At 49.8% G+C, this 17543-nt stretch overlaps 1 protein-coding gene across 4 annotated transcripts in view; it reads left to right on the top strand.

Annotated features, from left to right (window-relative positions):
• The window catches only part of Jakmip1 (janus kinase and microtubule interacting protein 1), a 122950-nt gene that overhangs the window by 56165 nt on the left and 49242 nt on the right, over nucleotides 1-17543 (top strand). For all 4 annotated transcript variants that reach the window (XM_031341903.1, XM_031341904.1, XM_031341902.1 and 1 more), the window contains exons 2-5: nucleotides 614-876; nucleotides 6590-7084; nucleotides 16159-16368; nucleotides 17283-17402. In XM_031341903.1, coding sequence (XP_031197763.1) covers nucleotides 748-876; nucleotides 6590-7084; nucleotides 16159-16368; nucleotides 17283-17402 — 954 coding nt within the window. In that variant the 5' untranslated portion in view covers nucleotides 614-747. The remainder of the gene's footprint in view (nucleotides 1-613; nucleotides 877-6589; nucleotides 7085-16158; nucleotides 16369-17282; nucleotides 17403-17543) is intronic.

Consider the following 17543-nt stretch of genomic DNA (forward strand, 5'->3'; position numbering starts at 1 on the left):
GGTGCTTGGCTGGTGCATGCCTGAGTTTCTTCATCTGTAACATGGATGACAGAATTTTGCTCTGTACAGGAGGAACAGTTAGCTCTGGGGATGAACCATATGTTTCAGAGTGCAGCACTGACATTGGTCCTGAGTTACTGGCTTGTGGGGTATAGTGCACACACAGTGCCTCCTGCTTCCTGTCTTGTGGGGTGCAGTGCACACACATTGCCTCCTGCCTCCTGTCCTCTGCCATGTACTTCAAGTGAGACCCTGGGATTCCTTTAGAAACAACACTTACGAGCTGCCCAGAGGTCTGTATGCTGTGGTTCACAGAAACACTGGTGAGGTCCTGCATCCTCAAGAGGCCAGGACTAGAGCAGTGTGGCACAATATGTTGCTTTGGGGGCATCATTCAGGAGTTGGTTGGAGATGGCGGTCAGACCCCAAGGATGGTGAGACTCTGCCTGTAACATCTTCTAGGTGATTTTATGGTAGCTCCAGTGAGCTATGATAGACCAGGCTTGTGAGTGGTAGGCCTTCTTAGAGTGTAGCAAAGTGTTTAACCCCCGGGATGCTCAGGCTAGGGGGACACTTGCTGTGTGTTTACTGAGTTTCTCTTCTCCCTGAACAGAATCGTCAGTGATGGTGTGCACAGAGGATGAGCGGAGCCCTGCACGACTGCTTAGCACAGCAGAGCTGGTAGCTGTGCTTGCTGGTGGGCGGGCGTGAACCTCAGGACCTCAGCATCTCACTCCAAGAGGAAACATGTCTAAAAAGGGCCGCAGCAAGGGTGAGAAGCCCGAGACGGAGACTGACTCTGTGCAGATGGCCAATGAAGAGCTACGGGCCAAGTTGACCAACATCCAGATCGAGTTCCAGCAGGAGAAGAGCAAGGTGTGGTAGGGCCTCTGGTGCCGCCTTAGCCTGGGCTGTGAGCACTGGGCTGTAAAGGGTATAATCCCATGCCTGAGCCTCAGCTGCCCCTTTGAGTACAGGAGGCAGCTGAGAAGACCACGACCACACACTTTCTGTGACCTTGGTGGGGCTGCGAGATTCTTTACGTTTCAGTTTCCCTTCCTTGCAAGATAGGGGTCACGGTAGGGGCTATGGGCAAGTCGTCTATAAAGAGCCTGGCTCTGTGACAGGAGCTTCCTCGCCCTTGCAGGGCATGTATAAGCTTTGGAACTGTTGGAACAGTGCTTGGCTGGGCACTCACATCCTTCAGGAGAATAGTTAACACAGTACCGTCATGGGACTCCAGCTTTCTCGTCCATAGACCCGGTGGCCTCCCTCCTCAGTTCAGCCAGACTGGCTTCCTGATCATGGATGAGTGACTTAAAGTCTCCCAACTCTTGTTCTGAGCTTGCAGGAGATGAACTAGTTCAAGGCTGTCCTAAATGGCTGAGATAACAGCTACAGGGGAAAACCCCACTGCCACAGTCTTTGCTGTGGCAGCTGTTATGATATGGGGGGCGCTCTGAGATCCCTCACGGCAGAGAAGTTAAAGCCGCAGGATGGATTCTGGGGGAATTGGTCACATCGCCTTCCCAATCGGAAGCTGAGAGCAGCTAGTATGAACCAGGGCTCAGCTTGCTTTCTCCATTGCTATGCAGCCCTGGACCCCCTGGCCAGGTGCTCCCCACTGCATAAGGGTCTTCCCATCTCACTTAATGTAATTAAGATAACTCCCCCCAAAACATGCCCAGGGCTCATCTAACATCTGCCTGGTTGATAGTTAATCTTAACTATCACAAATAGGATTTAGACTCAATCAAATGTGCTCATTTTGTACCAATCCAACTCATTACAGATCTTCTTACCACTCTAATGCCATCCTAAGACCCCAGTATTTATGACTTTAGCTTGTCCGTTTTATGAGACATAACTGAGCCTCCATACCAGGTTAGCCCTGGTCCAGCAGGTACTATACTGTTGAAGACAGTCTATAGTGAGAATTCTGGAATTTTGTTTTCATATATATATACATATACATATATATGAAAACATATATATATGCATATGTGTGTGTGTGCGTGCTTTGTCTTCACACACATCAGAAGAGGGAATCAGATTCCATTACAGATGTCATGAGCCACGGTGTGGTTGCTGGGAATTGAACTCAGGACTTCTGAAAGAGCACTCAGTGCTCTTAACTACTAAGCCATCCCTCTAGTCCTGGAATTGTTTTCTTAAAAAACAGCAACAACAACACAACAACAACAAAAACCTTCAGAAATATTATAAGACTATGTTTTTGTCTTAATCCCAGGTGTGGGGATATAGGGCTGCTTTGCAGTAACTGATTATGATTTGCCTCATGCTCTAGCAGAGGCATGGTTTTGCCCAGCTGCAGATAGTTTCTACAATTATGTGTGTTTGGAATTCTGGGAAATTTTCAGAGGGTATATCAATGTTAGAGCCCCAATAATTGGGGTTGGTGGCTGTTGGTGGCTCAGGGGGGTTGGTTGTGGTTTGTTAGACATGGTGCTCAAAGGAAAAACAAGAAGAAGGAAATTACTTGGCTCTCTTTCTCTTTTTCCCTCTACCTTTCTTTCTCTCCTATCTAGTGATATGGGGTGAAGCCAGAGGGATAAGGGAAAGGGAACAGAACCCACAAAGGAGCAATGACCAGCTATATTCAAAGAAGAAGCAAGAAGAAAGAAATTAGATTCAGATCTCTCTCTCTCTCTCTCTCTCTCTTTCTCTCTCTCTCTCTCTCTGTCTCTCTCTCTCTCTTTCTCTCTCTCTCTCTCTCTCTCTCTCTCTCTTTCTCCCATCTAGTGATGTGGGGTGAAGTCAGGAGGTAAAGGGAAGGGAAAAGAACCCATAAAGTAGCAAAGACCAGCTTCAGGAGTCTCCTACCACCAAGCTGCCTCTCAGCTCTGGGACTTGGGATATTTGTCTGGCCATCTCCTGGCTGCTGTCTCCTTCAACCCCTGTGGTCTGCATGGGGCTTTGTCTGTTTAGTCACTGTCTGTTTAGTCACTGAGACAAGTCTGTTCTCAGAGAACTCAGTAGCACATCCCCCAGGCCAGCAGGAAAAACATAAATGTGAACTGCACAATTTCATTTAAGTGTCTTTGAACGTAATATCATACTAACCAGCAGGGTCATGCTAATGGTGTCCTCATGTTAGCAGAAGACAGGCAATTAAAGGCTTCACAGCAAAGGAGGAATGTGGGGCAAGTGTTCCTCCCACCACCCATTCACTGAGGGCCCTGTCCTGAGTCCTGCATGCAGTCTGCTGTGAACTGGGACACCTGATTCGCATGAGGTGACTCAGAAGAGGCCTCTCCCCTCAGTTGGTGTCTGGGAGGTCTCAGCACATGCAGGCCAGGCTGGGCCTGTGAAGACCCTAGAGCTGGCCCTAAGGAATTTGCTGGCTGGAGAGGAAGCAAACAGATTTGCACAGCATCAAGTTTTCAACAGCCCCCATGGACAATTTGAGTGTCATTTGGGGGCAGGATGGGATGAGTGTCTGGCTGTCAGGGCAGAACTCAAAGCCTGAAAAGGCCCAGAGTCTGAGGTAGTATGGGGAGGGAGCTGTGATGGTGGAGGAAAGGCCATAGGTTCTGGCTGTAGCCCGACAGTGGTTTATTCAATCTCACAGCAACCAGTTCAGACTATCCTATCCATCCCAAAGCTGGAACTAGCCTTGGTCTGCAGAAGTGAGTCAGACCTTGACCCCAGCCTCAATGGGTTGGTTGGCCTTGGGTAGGCTGGGAGTCTTGTTCCCAGGTCTTGGGTGTCAAGATCCTGGGCTCTTGCAGTAGCTGCTGTTATAGCTCTTAGGCCTTGGATGTGGGGACCCTTAGCTCTTTGCGCTTGACAGTTCCCTGAAACTGCCAGCCCCTAGAAATTGCAGCCTCTGGCCTTTGGCTTTGGAAGCCTGCTGCCGCTTTCTGTTGCTGTCTTGGCTTTCTGCTTTCTTTGTGCTTCCACTACCCAGGCTGTCTTTGCCCAGTCACTCTCTGTGACTGTGGTGGCTTCATGATGATGGTGCTGTCCCCTACCACCAAGGCAGAACCTGTCACCACCTGCTACCACCCTTACCTGCTCAGCCTGCCCTACCCATGGCAAAGCTCATGGTAGACAAGACTTGTCAGGAGAACCTCTTACAACACCAGGGGGCAGCACAGGAGGGTGTGCCCCCCTGGGTCAAAAAGTGAGGGATATAGTCCGGTTGTGTCCTGGAGGGGGTCATGGCAGGGAGTGGCACGTAAATGTGGCATTACTAATTTCTACCGATCACAACACCACTTCCAGTTCTACCAAGGTCCAGTTACAGGCTTTGTACTGCCTCAGTAACAAACTTTCATGTGTGAGGGAAGTGCCTACTTCTAGTGAGACAGCTGCAGGGTGAGCCGGGTCTTCTACAGTTCACGAAGCCTCAAGGCTGACACCCGTGTGTTAGTTACTTTTCTGGATCCTGGGACAACAAAGATTCTGACATAAACAGATTCTGACCCGCCTTCTCAAAGGACTCATCCATCACACCTGGGGAGGTGAGGCAGAGCAGAACCAACAGTTCCCATCACAGAAGCAGACAAAGGGGACTTGCTGGAGCCTAGCTGGAGTCCTTTCTTCCATCTTATTTCATCTGCTCCCCCCCTGCCCCCGCCCATAGAACGGTACCCTCCAGCTGCAGGGTGGGCCCTTCCCCTTACGTAATCTTCTCCAGAGACATCCTTACAGGCAACTCCCAGAATCCTCATCTCCAGGGTGAGTCTAGAACATAGTTAAGTTGATGTTGAAGTCTATCCTTTGTCAGTCTGGCATGCAGACACCTCCCTTTAAACCATAGCATTCCATCCTGGACGCCCCTAAAGCTCATCCTTGTTTGTCTCATGATGCGCAATGCATTCAGTCTGTGTCTATGAGTCTCCAAAACCTTAACACTTCCAAAAGTGTTTAAAAGTCCATGTTTAAAGTCTCTGTGTGAGACTCAAGGCAATCTCTTAGCTATGAGCTCTTACCTATATGTTCCCCAAATATAATGGGCCAGAGCCATGAAAGGAGCCAGGGGAACAAAGCAAAACAGACTGAACTTCTGAAGGGCAAACATGTAATCCTGTAGCTCCACGTCTAGCACACGGTGTCTTAGCGTGAGCTCTGAGGGCCTTGGGCAGCCCCACTCCCATGAGCTGTGTCCCAGGTTGGCTTGCCTTGTTGCCAACAGTTGCCTTGTTCTCAGCAGACGTTTCACATTCCTGGCACCTCAGACATCCTGAAGTCTGTGTTGTCCCTTAGGTTTCACATGTTGCTGGCATAGTGCTTGTGATGGTTTGAATATGCTTGGCCCAGGGAGTGGCACTATTAGGAGGTGTGGCCTTGTTGGAGTCAGAGTGACATTGTGGGCATGGGCTTAAGACCCTCACCCTAGCTTCCCGGAAGTCAGTCTTCTACTAGCAACTTTCAGATGAAGATGTAGAACTCTCAGCTCTGTCTGCACCATGCCTGCCTGGATGCTGCCTTGCTCCTACCTTGATGATAATGGACTGAACCTCTGAACCTGTAAGCCAGTCCCCAACTAAATGTTGTCCTTTATAAGACTTGCCTTGGTCATGGTGTCATTTCACTGCAGTAAAACCCTAACTAAGACAGCAGTTCTTTGAAGGGACTCTTGCCTTGCTATGCATTGCCTGGCTTCCCAGACTTCCCTTAAAAATTTTCTGGTGAAAACCCATCACTCTTGTATTCTGCATCCTTGTAAGGCCACATGGATTATGCCAAGGTCTGCTTCTAGTTGGAGTAGACCTGGATCCATGGCTACTGTAGCCTCAGTGCCTGCACAGCTGAACCTAGGGAAGCACTTGCGTTCTCCGCTGTGCATGAGCAGGTCCCCAGCTCCTGGGTCCTCTCCAGGGCAAGAAAGTCTTCTTCCCACATTTTTCTCAGGAAATGGCCTCAGACATATCTAGATGCGTTCCTCACCAATTCCAAACAATTCTAAACCTTGTCAGATTTACAGTGAGACCATAGCACTTACAGTTGTCTGGGGCAGTGAGGCTGGAGCAGGACCCGACTCAGCTGCAGTGGTCCTTGTGTTCGGAGGGTGCTGTCTTTAAGGCGTCTATGGACTGTTTGAGTCTTGATGCCCTGGCACTAAATTCACCAGGAGAGCTCCAGTTCCGGCTCTGAGGGAGGTGATGGATAGTGCCACGTGTTGTTTCTGTGATTGCATGTGATGTCAGGAGATACTGGTCTCATGCATCTGCCTCAGGGCAGCTATTTTGCATCTAATCCCATACAGGTCTGCAAGACCCTCTGGCATAAGGTAATAGTGGTGCCAACCATCACTGGCTCAAGCTCCCTGCCCATGGGCACTAAAAAAACCGGCCACACAGTTTAGAATCTCCCTCTCTGTTCTGTCTTTAGTTTGTTGTCCTTTCTCATACAGTTTAGAACAGAAACGTCCTCAAGGTTTGTGTCTCCAGAGAGAAATAAAAAAATACTGTGGAAAGGGAGATGGGAATGGGGTTGGGGTGGTGGGCTGAGCTGTGGGTGTGGCCTGCAGGGGAACTAGAGGGTGGAGACAGGAAGAGTATGGAGCTGAGGCTATCCTCGAAGGATCTGACCTTAACCCTGGCCACCGTTCTGGCTGCAGGTAGGGAAGCTGCGGGAGCGTCTGCAGGAGGCCAAGCTGGAGCGCGAGCAGGAGCAGCGTCGCCACACGGCCTACATCTCGGAACTCAAGGCCAAGCTGCACGAGGAGAAGACGAAGGAACTGCAGGCGCTGCGCGAGGCGCTCATCCGGCAGCACGAGCAGGAGGCAGCCCGGACCGCCAAGATCAAGGAAGGTGAGCTGCAGCGGCTGCAGGCCACGCTGAATGTGCTGCGCGATGGCGCCGCAGACAAAGTCAAGACTGCATTGCTGGCCGACGCGCGCGAGGAGGCGCGCAGGACCTTTGATGGCGAACGCCAGCGGCTGCAACAGGAGATCCTGGAGCTGAAGGCTGCGCGCAAACAGGCGGAAGAGGCACTCAGCAACTGCATGCAGGCAGACAAGGCCAAAGCCGCGGACCTGCGCGCTGCGTACCAGGCACATCAGGATGAGGTGCATCGCATCAAGCGGGAGTGCGAACGTGACATCCGCAGACTGGTACGTGAAGTCTCTCCCCACAGCACTCCTTCCCTCAGGCACATGCTCCAGGCAGGCAGGATTGGAGGTCGTCTGCAAAGTCCTGGCTGTCCCAGGGTGGTAGTAGGGTTAGGGTGGCAGGTTTCTCCTAGGGTATGGTTCTGGGAAGATTTGTAAATCATCAGGAGCAGTTTCCTCGTCTCTATGTGGGGCTTGTGGATGTGGGACTGAGGTGCTGTAAGAGGACCTCAGCTGCAGAAGGAAAGGTAGGAGATACAGCCCTTCATGCACTTGGACTGGAGTGGGCTTTACATCTGGGTGAGACCCAGGGCTGCAACATACGGGGAAATGGAAAGTGCCAAGTGAGTAAATAATAAATTAATTTAAAAAAAAAGTAAAAAATAAATTAAAAAAATCAGAATTTAAAAAGTGGGAGTGGGGTAAGAGCTGTTAAGTTTATTTGACCCCCACTCATGAGGGAAGGAGACCTTCCCAACACCAATCGCCACTAGTCCTAGCCTGTGTTCTAAGTCTGAGCAGGTGGAGGTTTTGATTACGAGGTGAGAGGAACTTTGAGCCATCTCAGCGGTGACAAGGAGGAGCAGTGCTCAGACTGGATCAACTCACCCTGGTAATTCTCTTCTCCCATCCAAGTACTAACCAGGCCCAACCCTGCTTAGCTTCTGAGATCAGACCTTCAGTGTGATATGGCTGGTAATATTCTTCTTAGTCACTGAAGGGATGTGGAAGGTCCGTGGAGGCCTGCAGGGCACAGCGTCACCTCCCACAGTCCTAGCAGACACAGGAGATAGGGCTCTGTACACATATGGGACTGTGACGAACAGCTGTGTGCCCCTCAAGAGCCTGGGCAGCCTGCAGCAGGGTGGCCCAGCGTCCTAACACCTCAGCTAGCTTAGATTATCAGACTGCATGAAGTGGTGATTTTTAGGAGAGCCACTGCGAAGGCGGAGGGCTGAGTCAGGTGCAACATACGGAGACGTTGAGTGTGGCCAGCCTGGTGACACAGAAGTGAAGGACCTAAGTCAAAAGGTCACACTGACCATGAACAGGAGCAGCACTTAACAGTGAAGGGTTTGGCAGGCAAGCCTAAAATATGTGTAATAAATATTTCAAAGACTAGGAGGAGGAAGAGACAGATCCCTAGCTGGAGCTGGGGAGGAACCTCTCTGAGCACACAGACCCGCCCGCGCGCCCACAGTGTTGCTCTTTGGGAGGTGACATCGCACACTTGAATCAAAAGTCATCCGCCCTCCAGACTGAAGCTTCCCAGTGCTAACTGCATCAGTCCACAGAGCAAAGCATGCTGTAGATGAAAGACATACTGGGAAGCAACCATATTTTGAGCCGCCTTGTCAGACAAACAGACACCTGATTTCCCAGAAGGGGTTTGGCAAGGTAGCTCAGTGGGTAAACCACTTGCTGCGTCAGCCTGATGAACTGAGATCCCGGAGAACCCTTGGTGGGAGTTGAGAACTGATTACGACATACCACGGCACATGGCTACCCACACTCCAATACAATTGCCATATAAACACACAATGGTAATAGAGCAAGGGAAACCATAAAGAGCAAGAATTGCTGAAGATGAAACCAGTAAACAAATCAAGTACAGAAATGAGTTAAAATTGGTAAGCTGATACAGTGTTCACAATCCGTATGAGGGGATAGAGGCTTTACGTCACGGGGTGGGTGGAGTCATGGGGGTAAGTCACAGGAGAAAGGGATGCTGACACTGAAGACACTTTGGGTAGTGTAGATCAACAGTCAAGGTGTACTTAGAGGAAGTGGCAGCTAGCCCATCAAGATCAACACTGTAGGATAGAATGTCCCATAGCTGTGCAGGGAGCAGCTCGCAGTTACTTGCACACATAAGAAGAGCCTAGGCCTGGCGCCCTCACAGGAAAGTCTTCCACTTACGGAGGAACTAATGAATCCTTATTGCATCAGCTCCTAGGCTGGCTGCTGTGATCCAGCACCTGACAGGAAGCCTCCTGAGGAAGGCAGGACTCATTTGTCTCTCAGGCTGAGGGTGCAGTCCATCCTGGTGAGGAAGGCCTGGTGGCAGGAGCAGGAAGCAGCCGCTCACACTGCATTCACAGTCCCTGGAAACAAGGAGAGATGAATACTAGTACTCATCTGACTTGTGTTGACTCAGCCCGGATCTCCACCGTGGGGTTGCCACTGGTTAATGCTATGGCGCTATGGCGGTCCTACCTTAACTAAACCCCTGAAACATCCTCATAGACACATCCAGAGGTGTGTCTTCTACAGGATTAGCCCACACAGATGCAAATGCATCCAAGAAGTAGGAAGGTATAGAGTCCTTATAATGCTAGCACCAGCCAGATTCCAAAGCAGTGACAAGAACTAGGAAGGGAGCATTCTCTCTTAAGAACTTAGTTATAAGAATGTTAATTAAGGGCTAGAGATATGGCTCAGCGGTTAAGAGCACTGACTGCTCTTCCAAAGGTCCTGAGTTCAAATCCCAGCAACCACATGATGGCTCACAACCATCTGTAATGAGATCTGATGCCCTCTTCTGGTGTGTCTGAAGACAGCTACAGTGTACTTATGTATAATAATAAATAAATCTTTTTTTTTTTTTTTTTTTTTTGGTTTTTTGAGACAGGGTTTCTCTGTGTAGCCCTGACTGACCTGGAACTCACTCTGTAGACCAGGCTGGCCTCCAACTCAGAAATCCACCTGCCTCTGCCTCCCAAGTGCTGAGATTAAAGGCATGTGCCACCACTGCCCGGCAATAAATAAATCTTAAAAAAAAGAATGTTAATTAAATATTAACCAAGAAAGACCAGGTCTCCTTGGGAAGGCTAATAAATTGTGAGCCAGGTTAACTTAACTATGAGAATGTAAAGATCTGCTTAGTATTTACTGATTTAAAACCAGAGCATTTTATTTTATCTATCTATCTATCTATCTATCTATCTATCTATCCATCCATCCATCCATCCACCCACCCGTCCTTGTCTGTCTGTCTGTCTGTCTGTCTGTCTGTCTGTCTGTCTGTCTATCTATCTATCTATCTATCTATCTATCTATCTATCTATCTATCTATCTATGGTATTTTGAGATGGCCTCACTTTGTAGCCTTGACTGGCCTGGAGCTTGCTATGTAGACCAGGCTGGCCTCAAACTCATAGAGATCCACTCATAGAGGCCACCACGCTCACAGCCTGTGTAGACTTCAATCTGACAATGTAATAAAGGACTAAACCCCATGTGGCCATTCTTGTCGATGCATTCAAAACACTTTAAAATTCAGCTTACTGGCAGACTCTTAGCATGTCTGGATTAAAATGGAGTTGCTCTAATCTGATAAATTGTTCTTTTGGAAATTTGCTAACAATGTTTGTCATAATGATGAACCAGTTAAGGTTTCCCACTCAAGGTCAGGACCAAGCCAACGTGACCCTTACCACTTCTTCTGCTCAGCATTGCACTAGCCAGGGAGACAATATACAGAAGACCTGGAAGAAGTAAGTTCTAAAGGTTGGGTGAAGGGGAGCCTAATTATATGCAAATGATGTCGAGATGCTGCAGGGTTCCCAGCCTGTTCCACTTGCTCCAGGCTGTTTTTAGCATAGACTGGGTAATGGTGGTTTTCGAAATGAGAAAGCCAAGGTACCACTGGGTTCTGTGTCTGATGAGTCCCAGTCCCTGCTCCCAAGATGGCATTTTCAGAGCCATGACCTCAAACAGTGGTTGGCACAGAATGGCAAAAGGGAGGCACACAGTGGCCTCAGCCTCTCCTACAAGGTCATCAATCCCATGACTTCTCAGAACTTACAGACACATTTGTTCAAGCTCTGATACAAAGTAGACACAAAATACCTTTCATTTCTGTGTAGTAGCCATGGACAGCTGGAAAGGAGAAAACTTTTAAGAAGCAGAAAAACAAGGCTCCAGGAACAACTGTCAGGCAAGTTGTGCAGGAATCCTACCAGGCCTAACAGCCTTGCTGAAAAGGGGTAAGGGAGAGCCAGGTAAAGAGCTTTCATTGATGAGAATGTCCAGGAAGGGAAATGCAGCTTCCCAGAAGTCAAGCGGACTTGTTTTCATGGACTATTGTGAGAATTTCCCTCTGGGGTGTGTGAGTGTGTGTGTGTGTGTGTGTGTGTGTGTTAGCAAGGGTGTGTGTGGAAGTGTGTGTGTATGACTAAGCATTGTCTTACCCATCCTCATATTCCCAATGACAGACAGATCAGTTTGATTCCCCAGATTATCATCTAGGGGACCCAATGAGTTTGGGTCGTGGCAAGAGTCTGGGTAACTGTAATACAGCTGCACTGGAGGGTCTGTACACAGCATGGATGGTGGCTTCTCCATGCCTGTGCAAATGGAGACACTTTCAGTTACACGCCTGTATGTCAAACTCCTCCCCGAGGCCCTAACACCAAGTTCTGTTAGGGCAGAATTGTGTGCTACTTGGAAGAATGGCTGGGTATTCAGGGAGGGTTCAGTGACTGTCCCTGCTCTTCCGTGTGGCAGTGTCAGTGGTTAAGCTGAGCTGTGATGAACTTTTGGGGGTAGACAAAAGTGGCAGACATATGAAGATGGTGTTTGTGTTTGGAGGGTATCACTGTGCAGCTCGGGCATTGGCAAACAGATTCTAGGTTAGTACTAAACCTTTAAAGGGGTTGGAATGGAGGATGTGTGCCTTTGTGTGTGCGAGCATGTGTGTGTGTATGTGTGTGTGTGTGTGTGTGTGTGTGTGTATGTGTGTGTGTATGCACGCAGCTTCCTGCTTGCTAGATGAGTGTCCTGTCCACAAGTTGGAACAGGCGGGTCTAGAAAGAGACCTGTAGACATGGGTGCAGGAGGGAAAAGATGTCATTTCAGTAAACAGCACTGGGACAGTGTGGTGTCTATAAGGAATTGCTTCTACTATGACATATTTATAGCCAGGACACTTCCTACAGTCACTGGAGTGGCTCAGTTAAAAAGACCAGTAGTCCCAAGAAATTACTGGAAACCCTGTGTCCCACACATGGGAGGGTTGTGAAGCAAAGCAATCAGAACAAGCCTGCTGGTGTGGGAGTTCAGACCCAGCCAGGGCACTCTCTGAAAGGGGAGGATGAGAGCAACATACTTTCCAAAGAATGAGAGCTCAGCTGGCACAAAAGATGTTAAGGCAGGAAAGGAGAGAGTGCCTAGGAAGTTGCACGTAGGTTTATCTGTAGTCCTTAGCTTAAACCTCCAGTGACTGCTTAAATAAGGGACAGCAGTGTTCCCAGCACAGGGAAGGTGTCTGACCAGGGATGTTGAGACCTGGGCCATGAGCAGATTCACAGTGCTGTAAATCCTCCCATCTTAACCCGAGGTGTGAGACTTTGATCCAGAACAAACAACAAAGAAACAAAGGCTCAGCTGAAAGCTAATTGAAGAAATAAGTTGAGGAACCAGAAGACGGTAAGAAGAAAGGGTCATAGAAGTTCAGGTGTGACAAGCAGGCAAGAGAGGGCAGAAGTAAACAGATCACATCTGTAGTTCCCTGAGCACAGAGAAACCAACCCCATTAAAGAAGTGCCTACAGGAAGGTCAGCCCTTCAGCACGAAGGACAAAGAACAACTGCTGTGTAAATAGGAAGTTAATAATAATGTGAATAATGGCATATTCAGTTAAAGGAATGGTGTACAGGAATGCCTATCTGGTGTGTACAAGAACTTGGGTGGACTCTAGACATGTGCCAGTAGAAAATGTCGACCCAAACATGAGGGCGAAGCCACCCTATGGTGCGACTCTGTAGTCCTTAGCTTAAACCTCCAGTGATTGCTTAAATAGAGAGTGGTATCTCTACTACTCCCTACCACGCAGGAGAAGGGGGAAGAGGACAGAGAGAAGCGGCCTTGGCCTTGGAGGACAGAGCAGAAGCTGCCTGCAGGGTGGGTCTGTGAGGGGAGGGCCCAAAGCAGCTCCCCTGGGGGCCGGGGCTTGGTAATGCTTTCTTGTTTGCATCAGGTGGGTGCATCCATTCAAAGTTATCCAAGGCTGTGATCGGCCTGTACAGAGCTTGTAGATACCTGAGCAAAACTCGGCAAATGCTGGGGTGACTGAGATCATGTTGTAGCTAGCTACACAGAACTGCACCGTGCAGGAACTCTCTCCTGAGGTCTGTCGCTCTCTGAGCAACTGTACGGCCCTCCCCGTGCAGACCTAGCTGAGTGCCTGAAGCCTCAGCAGACACCTCCAGCAAGAGGTTAAGCAATACAGAGAAGGGAATGCACACACAGCAGGGGCTTTGTCAAGTAGCTATAGCATAGCATGCTGCTGTCTTCTGTGCTGATTCTGAACCAATCAAGAATCTAAGCATCCAGCAGAGGAGGAATGAACAAGTCACTGTCATCACCAGCAGAGCTCAGCCAGCGAGGAAAAGGGTTGGTAAAGGGCAGGACGGCTTGTAGCTTCTTGTTCCTGTCTGCATCCTGCAGCAGCCTATTGGATGGAAAACCTGAACCTGCAGAGTAGGTAGTTACCCAAGGCCCATCTCGCATGACCCAGGAAGAGGAGAAGATAAAGGGAACATCACCCATGCTCCAACCTCTGTGCCTTGGCTCCATGAAGTTGAGTTATATCAAGGGTAGTCATTTCTTCACCCTAGGAAGCCAGACACTTTGCTGGGAGTGTCCCCCTACTCCCAGCCAAGTGCAGGCATATAGACTTAGGCTTGTTTTTTTTGCAGGGCCTGGGGACCAGCAGAAAGTTATGCAGATGCAGATATTGGCTGCCTCTGCTTATTAGAGAACCAGAGTGGCTTTTGGTACAGCTGGATGTGGGGACCAGGAAGGCCTGGGGCTGGGGCTTCCCTTGTCCATGTGACCCCCCTCTTCACCTTTAGTTGACATCGCTGCAAGACTAGGGGGACTGGATGAAAATGTAACCCACTGACATTTGGTCTCCAGGCAGAAGCTAGAGGGATGCTGGATGCCGCTGTCTTGGGCTACTCAGTCTAGTGAAAGACATGGAAGTCACCATTCCCCTTGAATCTTTCTTTGGGCTGAGTACTTGGAAGGTCTCAGGAGGCAAAGAGCAGGGACCCTCACCAACTGACGATGCCCCAGTGAGAGGGTCACCAAGTGCATACATGGCATCTGACAAATGGGCCTTTGTTCTGGCTCTTCCATGTCCTTTGCCCATCTCCAGTCCTGTTATGGCTGCTCTTTAGCTCCCATGTCAGGCTCCCTCTGAAGAAGACCTTGTGCCCTGGGTTCTCTCTGTAAGGCAAGCTGCCTGAGAACCCCACGTAGACCAGGCCCCAAGCCACCCTGCCACCCAGACTCATCTCCATCTTCACAGTTGCATCTCTCACGATTCTCGGGAATAGGAGTCCAATATCAAGGCCACATCAGCATCATGCTCCCTCCATAGGCTCTGGGGAAGGCCCCCATCTCCTCCAGGTTCTGATGGCAGCTACCTGTTCTTGAAGCTCCTTGGAGTGTGACTGACTCACTCCATCTAGTCTCTGCCTTCACCCCCTACATCTCTCCATGTCTGTACCCTTCCCTGTCCTAAAGACACCAGTCTTGGATTTGGGGCCCATCCTAAGCTGTGGGTGTTACCTTCATGTCCATCATTGTATCTGCACAGATCCGATATCGAAGGAAAGCCATGCTCTGACTCAGCAGGCTAGCATAGCATTTGGGGGACACTGCTCACCTGCTAGAGGTGCCAAGGATGACAGTGAGACTGGGTGTGGCAGTAGTGGCCTCTGCCTCTGACTTTTGAACCTTCCAAACTTTGCAGAACAGTGGAGCTCACAGAGTTTCTAAAGACCGAGGTAGGTTGCTGTCCCAACTGTGATTTCCATTGTCTTTGCACATCCTGGGGCTCTCTCTTCCAGAACCAGTCTTTCAGTGTGGAGAGGAGGAGAGGGTTGGGAGGAGCCACCAGGGTTCTTCTGCCAATCAGGGCACACTTGCCTCTCTCTGAGATCACTTGTGGGTCTTGGGTGAACCAGGTCTATTCCACAGGACTTTGAAGGGAATACAGACCTATGCCTTGTAGAGCTGATGACCTGCTAGGAAGAGCACAGGTTCTATCTGTAGTTGACAGGAAACTCCCCAATGATCAGACCCGAAAGCTTTAAAAAAGTCCTTTTGGTCTCCTGGGGTTGGGCTTTGAGCTTACTTAGGACTCTTAGTTCCAGAGTGAGCCCTAGGATGCCAAACCTAAGGTGTCACCAGGACCATGTGGTCTTGAAGGCTCTGGACGAGGGTCCTTTCCACTGTTCCTAGCTCCTGGGTTGCCCACGGTTATTTGTTCTGTGATGGTGTGGCAGCTGTCTTTGTTAACAAACTAAACAAACAAAACCCCAACACATCCAGAGATCTTAGAGAAGATGTAGATTCTGGGTGACACTCTAGCCAGGGCCGTGTCCTCACAGAAATACTTCCCTAATGGTTGGTTTCACATGAGTAAATTGAAGGACAGTCTGGGTTCCTCTGCAAACCTTTCAGTGTGGTTCCCTGCTCTGTCTGGCCTGCCATGCTAAGCTCTGTCCCCTTTGGGTGTGCTGCTCCAGGGAAGGCTGGATTTGACTGCACTGGAGTAAGCAAGGGTTAAGTGTCTCTCTGTACCCTAAGAGGGGAGTCCACTGCAGGCCAAGCAGGGTTTATGTGGCTAGTAGTTCTTTGACTCTGGGATTCAGAGGGAAGTTAGGACTGGGGACATACATTTCTGCATCAGTTGCATGTAGGATACAGCCAGCCAGGAATGTCTTGGTAAGTGAGTAGGTGGCAGGAGCAGCCACCTCTGGAAGAAACGCATCTGAGAGAAAGCAGGATGGGCTGGCCTGTTCGGGGCTGATAGGGAGCTGATGGGTTAGGGGAGCTTTAGGGGATGCAGTTGCATCCTTGCAGTGGGAAGTGTCCATAACTCTGTAGATCCTAAGACCTAGGGCTGTGTCTTCAGTGTTTGTGAGACTAGAGGTTCTGTGCTGCAGACTGGCTACCTGACTCCACATCACTCCCAGTTCAGTGAATCAATCCAGAATCTGGTAGTGACCACCCCCCTGGTCCTGAGCCCACACCTGATGGCCTTTTTTTTTTTCCTTTACCAGATGGATGAGATCAAAGGAAAGGAGCGGGTGATCCTGGCTCTGGAGAAAGAGCTTGGTGTGCAAGCTGGGCAGACCCAACGGCTGCTATTACAGAAGGAGGCTCTGGATGAGCAGTTGGTCCAGGTCAAGGAGGCAGAACGCCACCACAGCAGCCCAAAGAGGGAGCTTCCTCCTGGCATTGGTGACATGGCGGAGCTTATGGGTGGCCAGGTGAGGGATGTGTCTCCTGCTAGCCAGAAAGAAGAACACTTAACTACATCATTCCTCTGTCCTACTGTCCTACTCAGCTTGCTGGCTCTTCTCTGGCCTTTCCTACCCTCTCACATTCCCCTCCTCCCTGCATCCTTCCCACCAGGATGTTCATGATGTCTGATGAAGCAGAGAGGAAGAAAGGGAGAGAGGGAGGGAGGGAGCAAGGAAAAGAGGGAGATACTGATATTCGCTGTGTGCCAGGCCCAGGACCCAGCACTGAGAAGATATTTGTCTGGCTGAGCCTGCTGGGCTGGAGTTGCAAAAAATGTATGGAGGTCTCAGAGAGCAGGGTCCAAAGCCAGGGCTCTGCAAGGAGGCCCCTGGGCAAGTCAGAGGCCTGGAGACCAGTAGGGTATCCCCAAAGTGCCAGGGCAAGTGTGTGTGTGTGTGTGTGTGTGTGTGTGTGTGTGTGTCTTGTGGATGGCAACTACCAGGCCCTTAGCAGAAATAGGCAATTGAAGAAAGCCTGCCCTCCCGTTCTCTGCTTCTTCCTCTCTGCCTCATCTAATGTCATGAATACTCTGTTTTGAATGCGCATTAGGTGCTGATGTTTCAGAGTTGAGTCTGATGTGGAGAAATATACTAGCATATTCTAGAAACCGTAGCCACACCCAGTGGGTCTTCATAAGTTTGCAGTGTGGGTAGGACCTTCAACTTCATCCTCCTGGGCTGGTGTTTGAATCACATGAAGGTTTTCAGTCTCAGACAGGTTGAGGTCAAGTGTCCCCAGCAGGGTGGAACAGGTGTGTCTGTCTGCCTGCCTCCTTGTTGAGCACATGGTCCTCTAGACAGGGCTGCCTTCGTTGTGTCATCACTGGATCTTCAGAGCCTCCATGGAATCATTTGAGCTTCTTCAAAGTTTTTATTTTTAGGATCAACATATGGACGAGCGAGATGTGAGGCGATTTCAACTGAAAATTGCTGAACTGAATTCAGTGATTCGGAAGCTGGAGGACAGGAACACCCTGCTGGCGGATGAGAGGAACGAACTGGTAACCACCCAAGACACATGGACATAAGGCATCTGGACATGAGGAAGGGACCAGGGCCAGGAATGGATGCTGAGGGGCTCCTGGCTCTCTTTACTTTCTTTCCCATTCTCTTTCTCTGTGTTTGCCTGTGCGTGTGTGTGC

This window comes from Mastomys coucha, unplaced genomic scaffold (genome assembly GCF_008632895.1).
Source record: "Mastomys coucha isolate ucsf_1 unplaced genomic scaffold, UCSF_Mcou_1 pScaffold22, whole genome shotgun sequence".
NCBI lineage: Eukaryota > Metazoa > Chordata > Mammalia > Rodentia > Muridae > Mastomys > Mastomys coucha.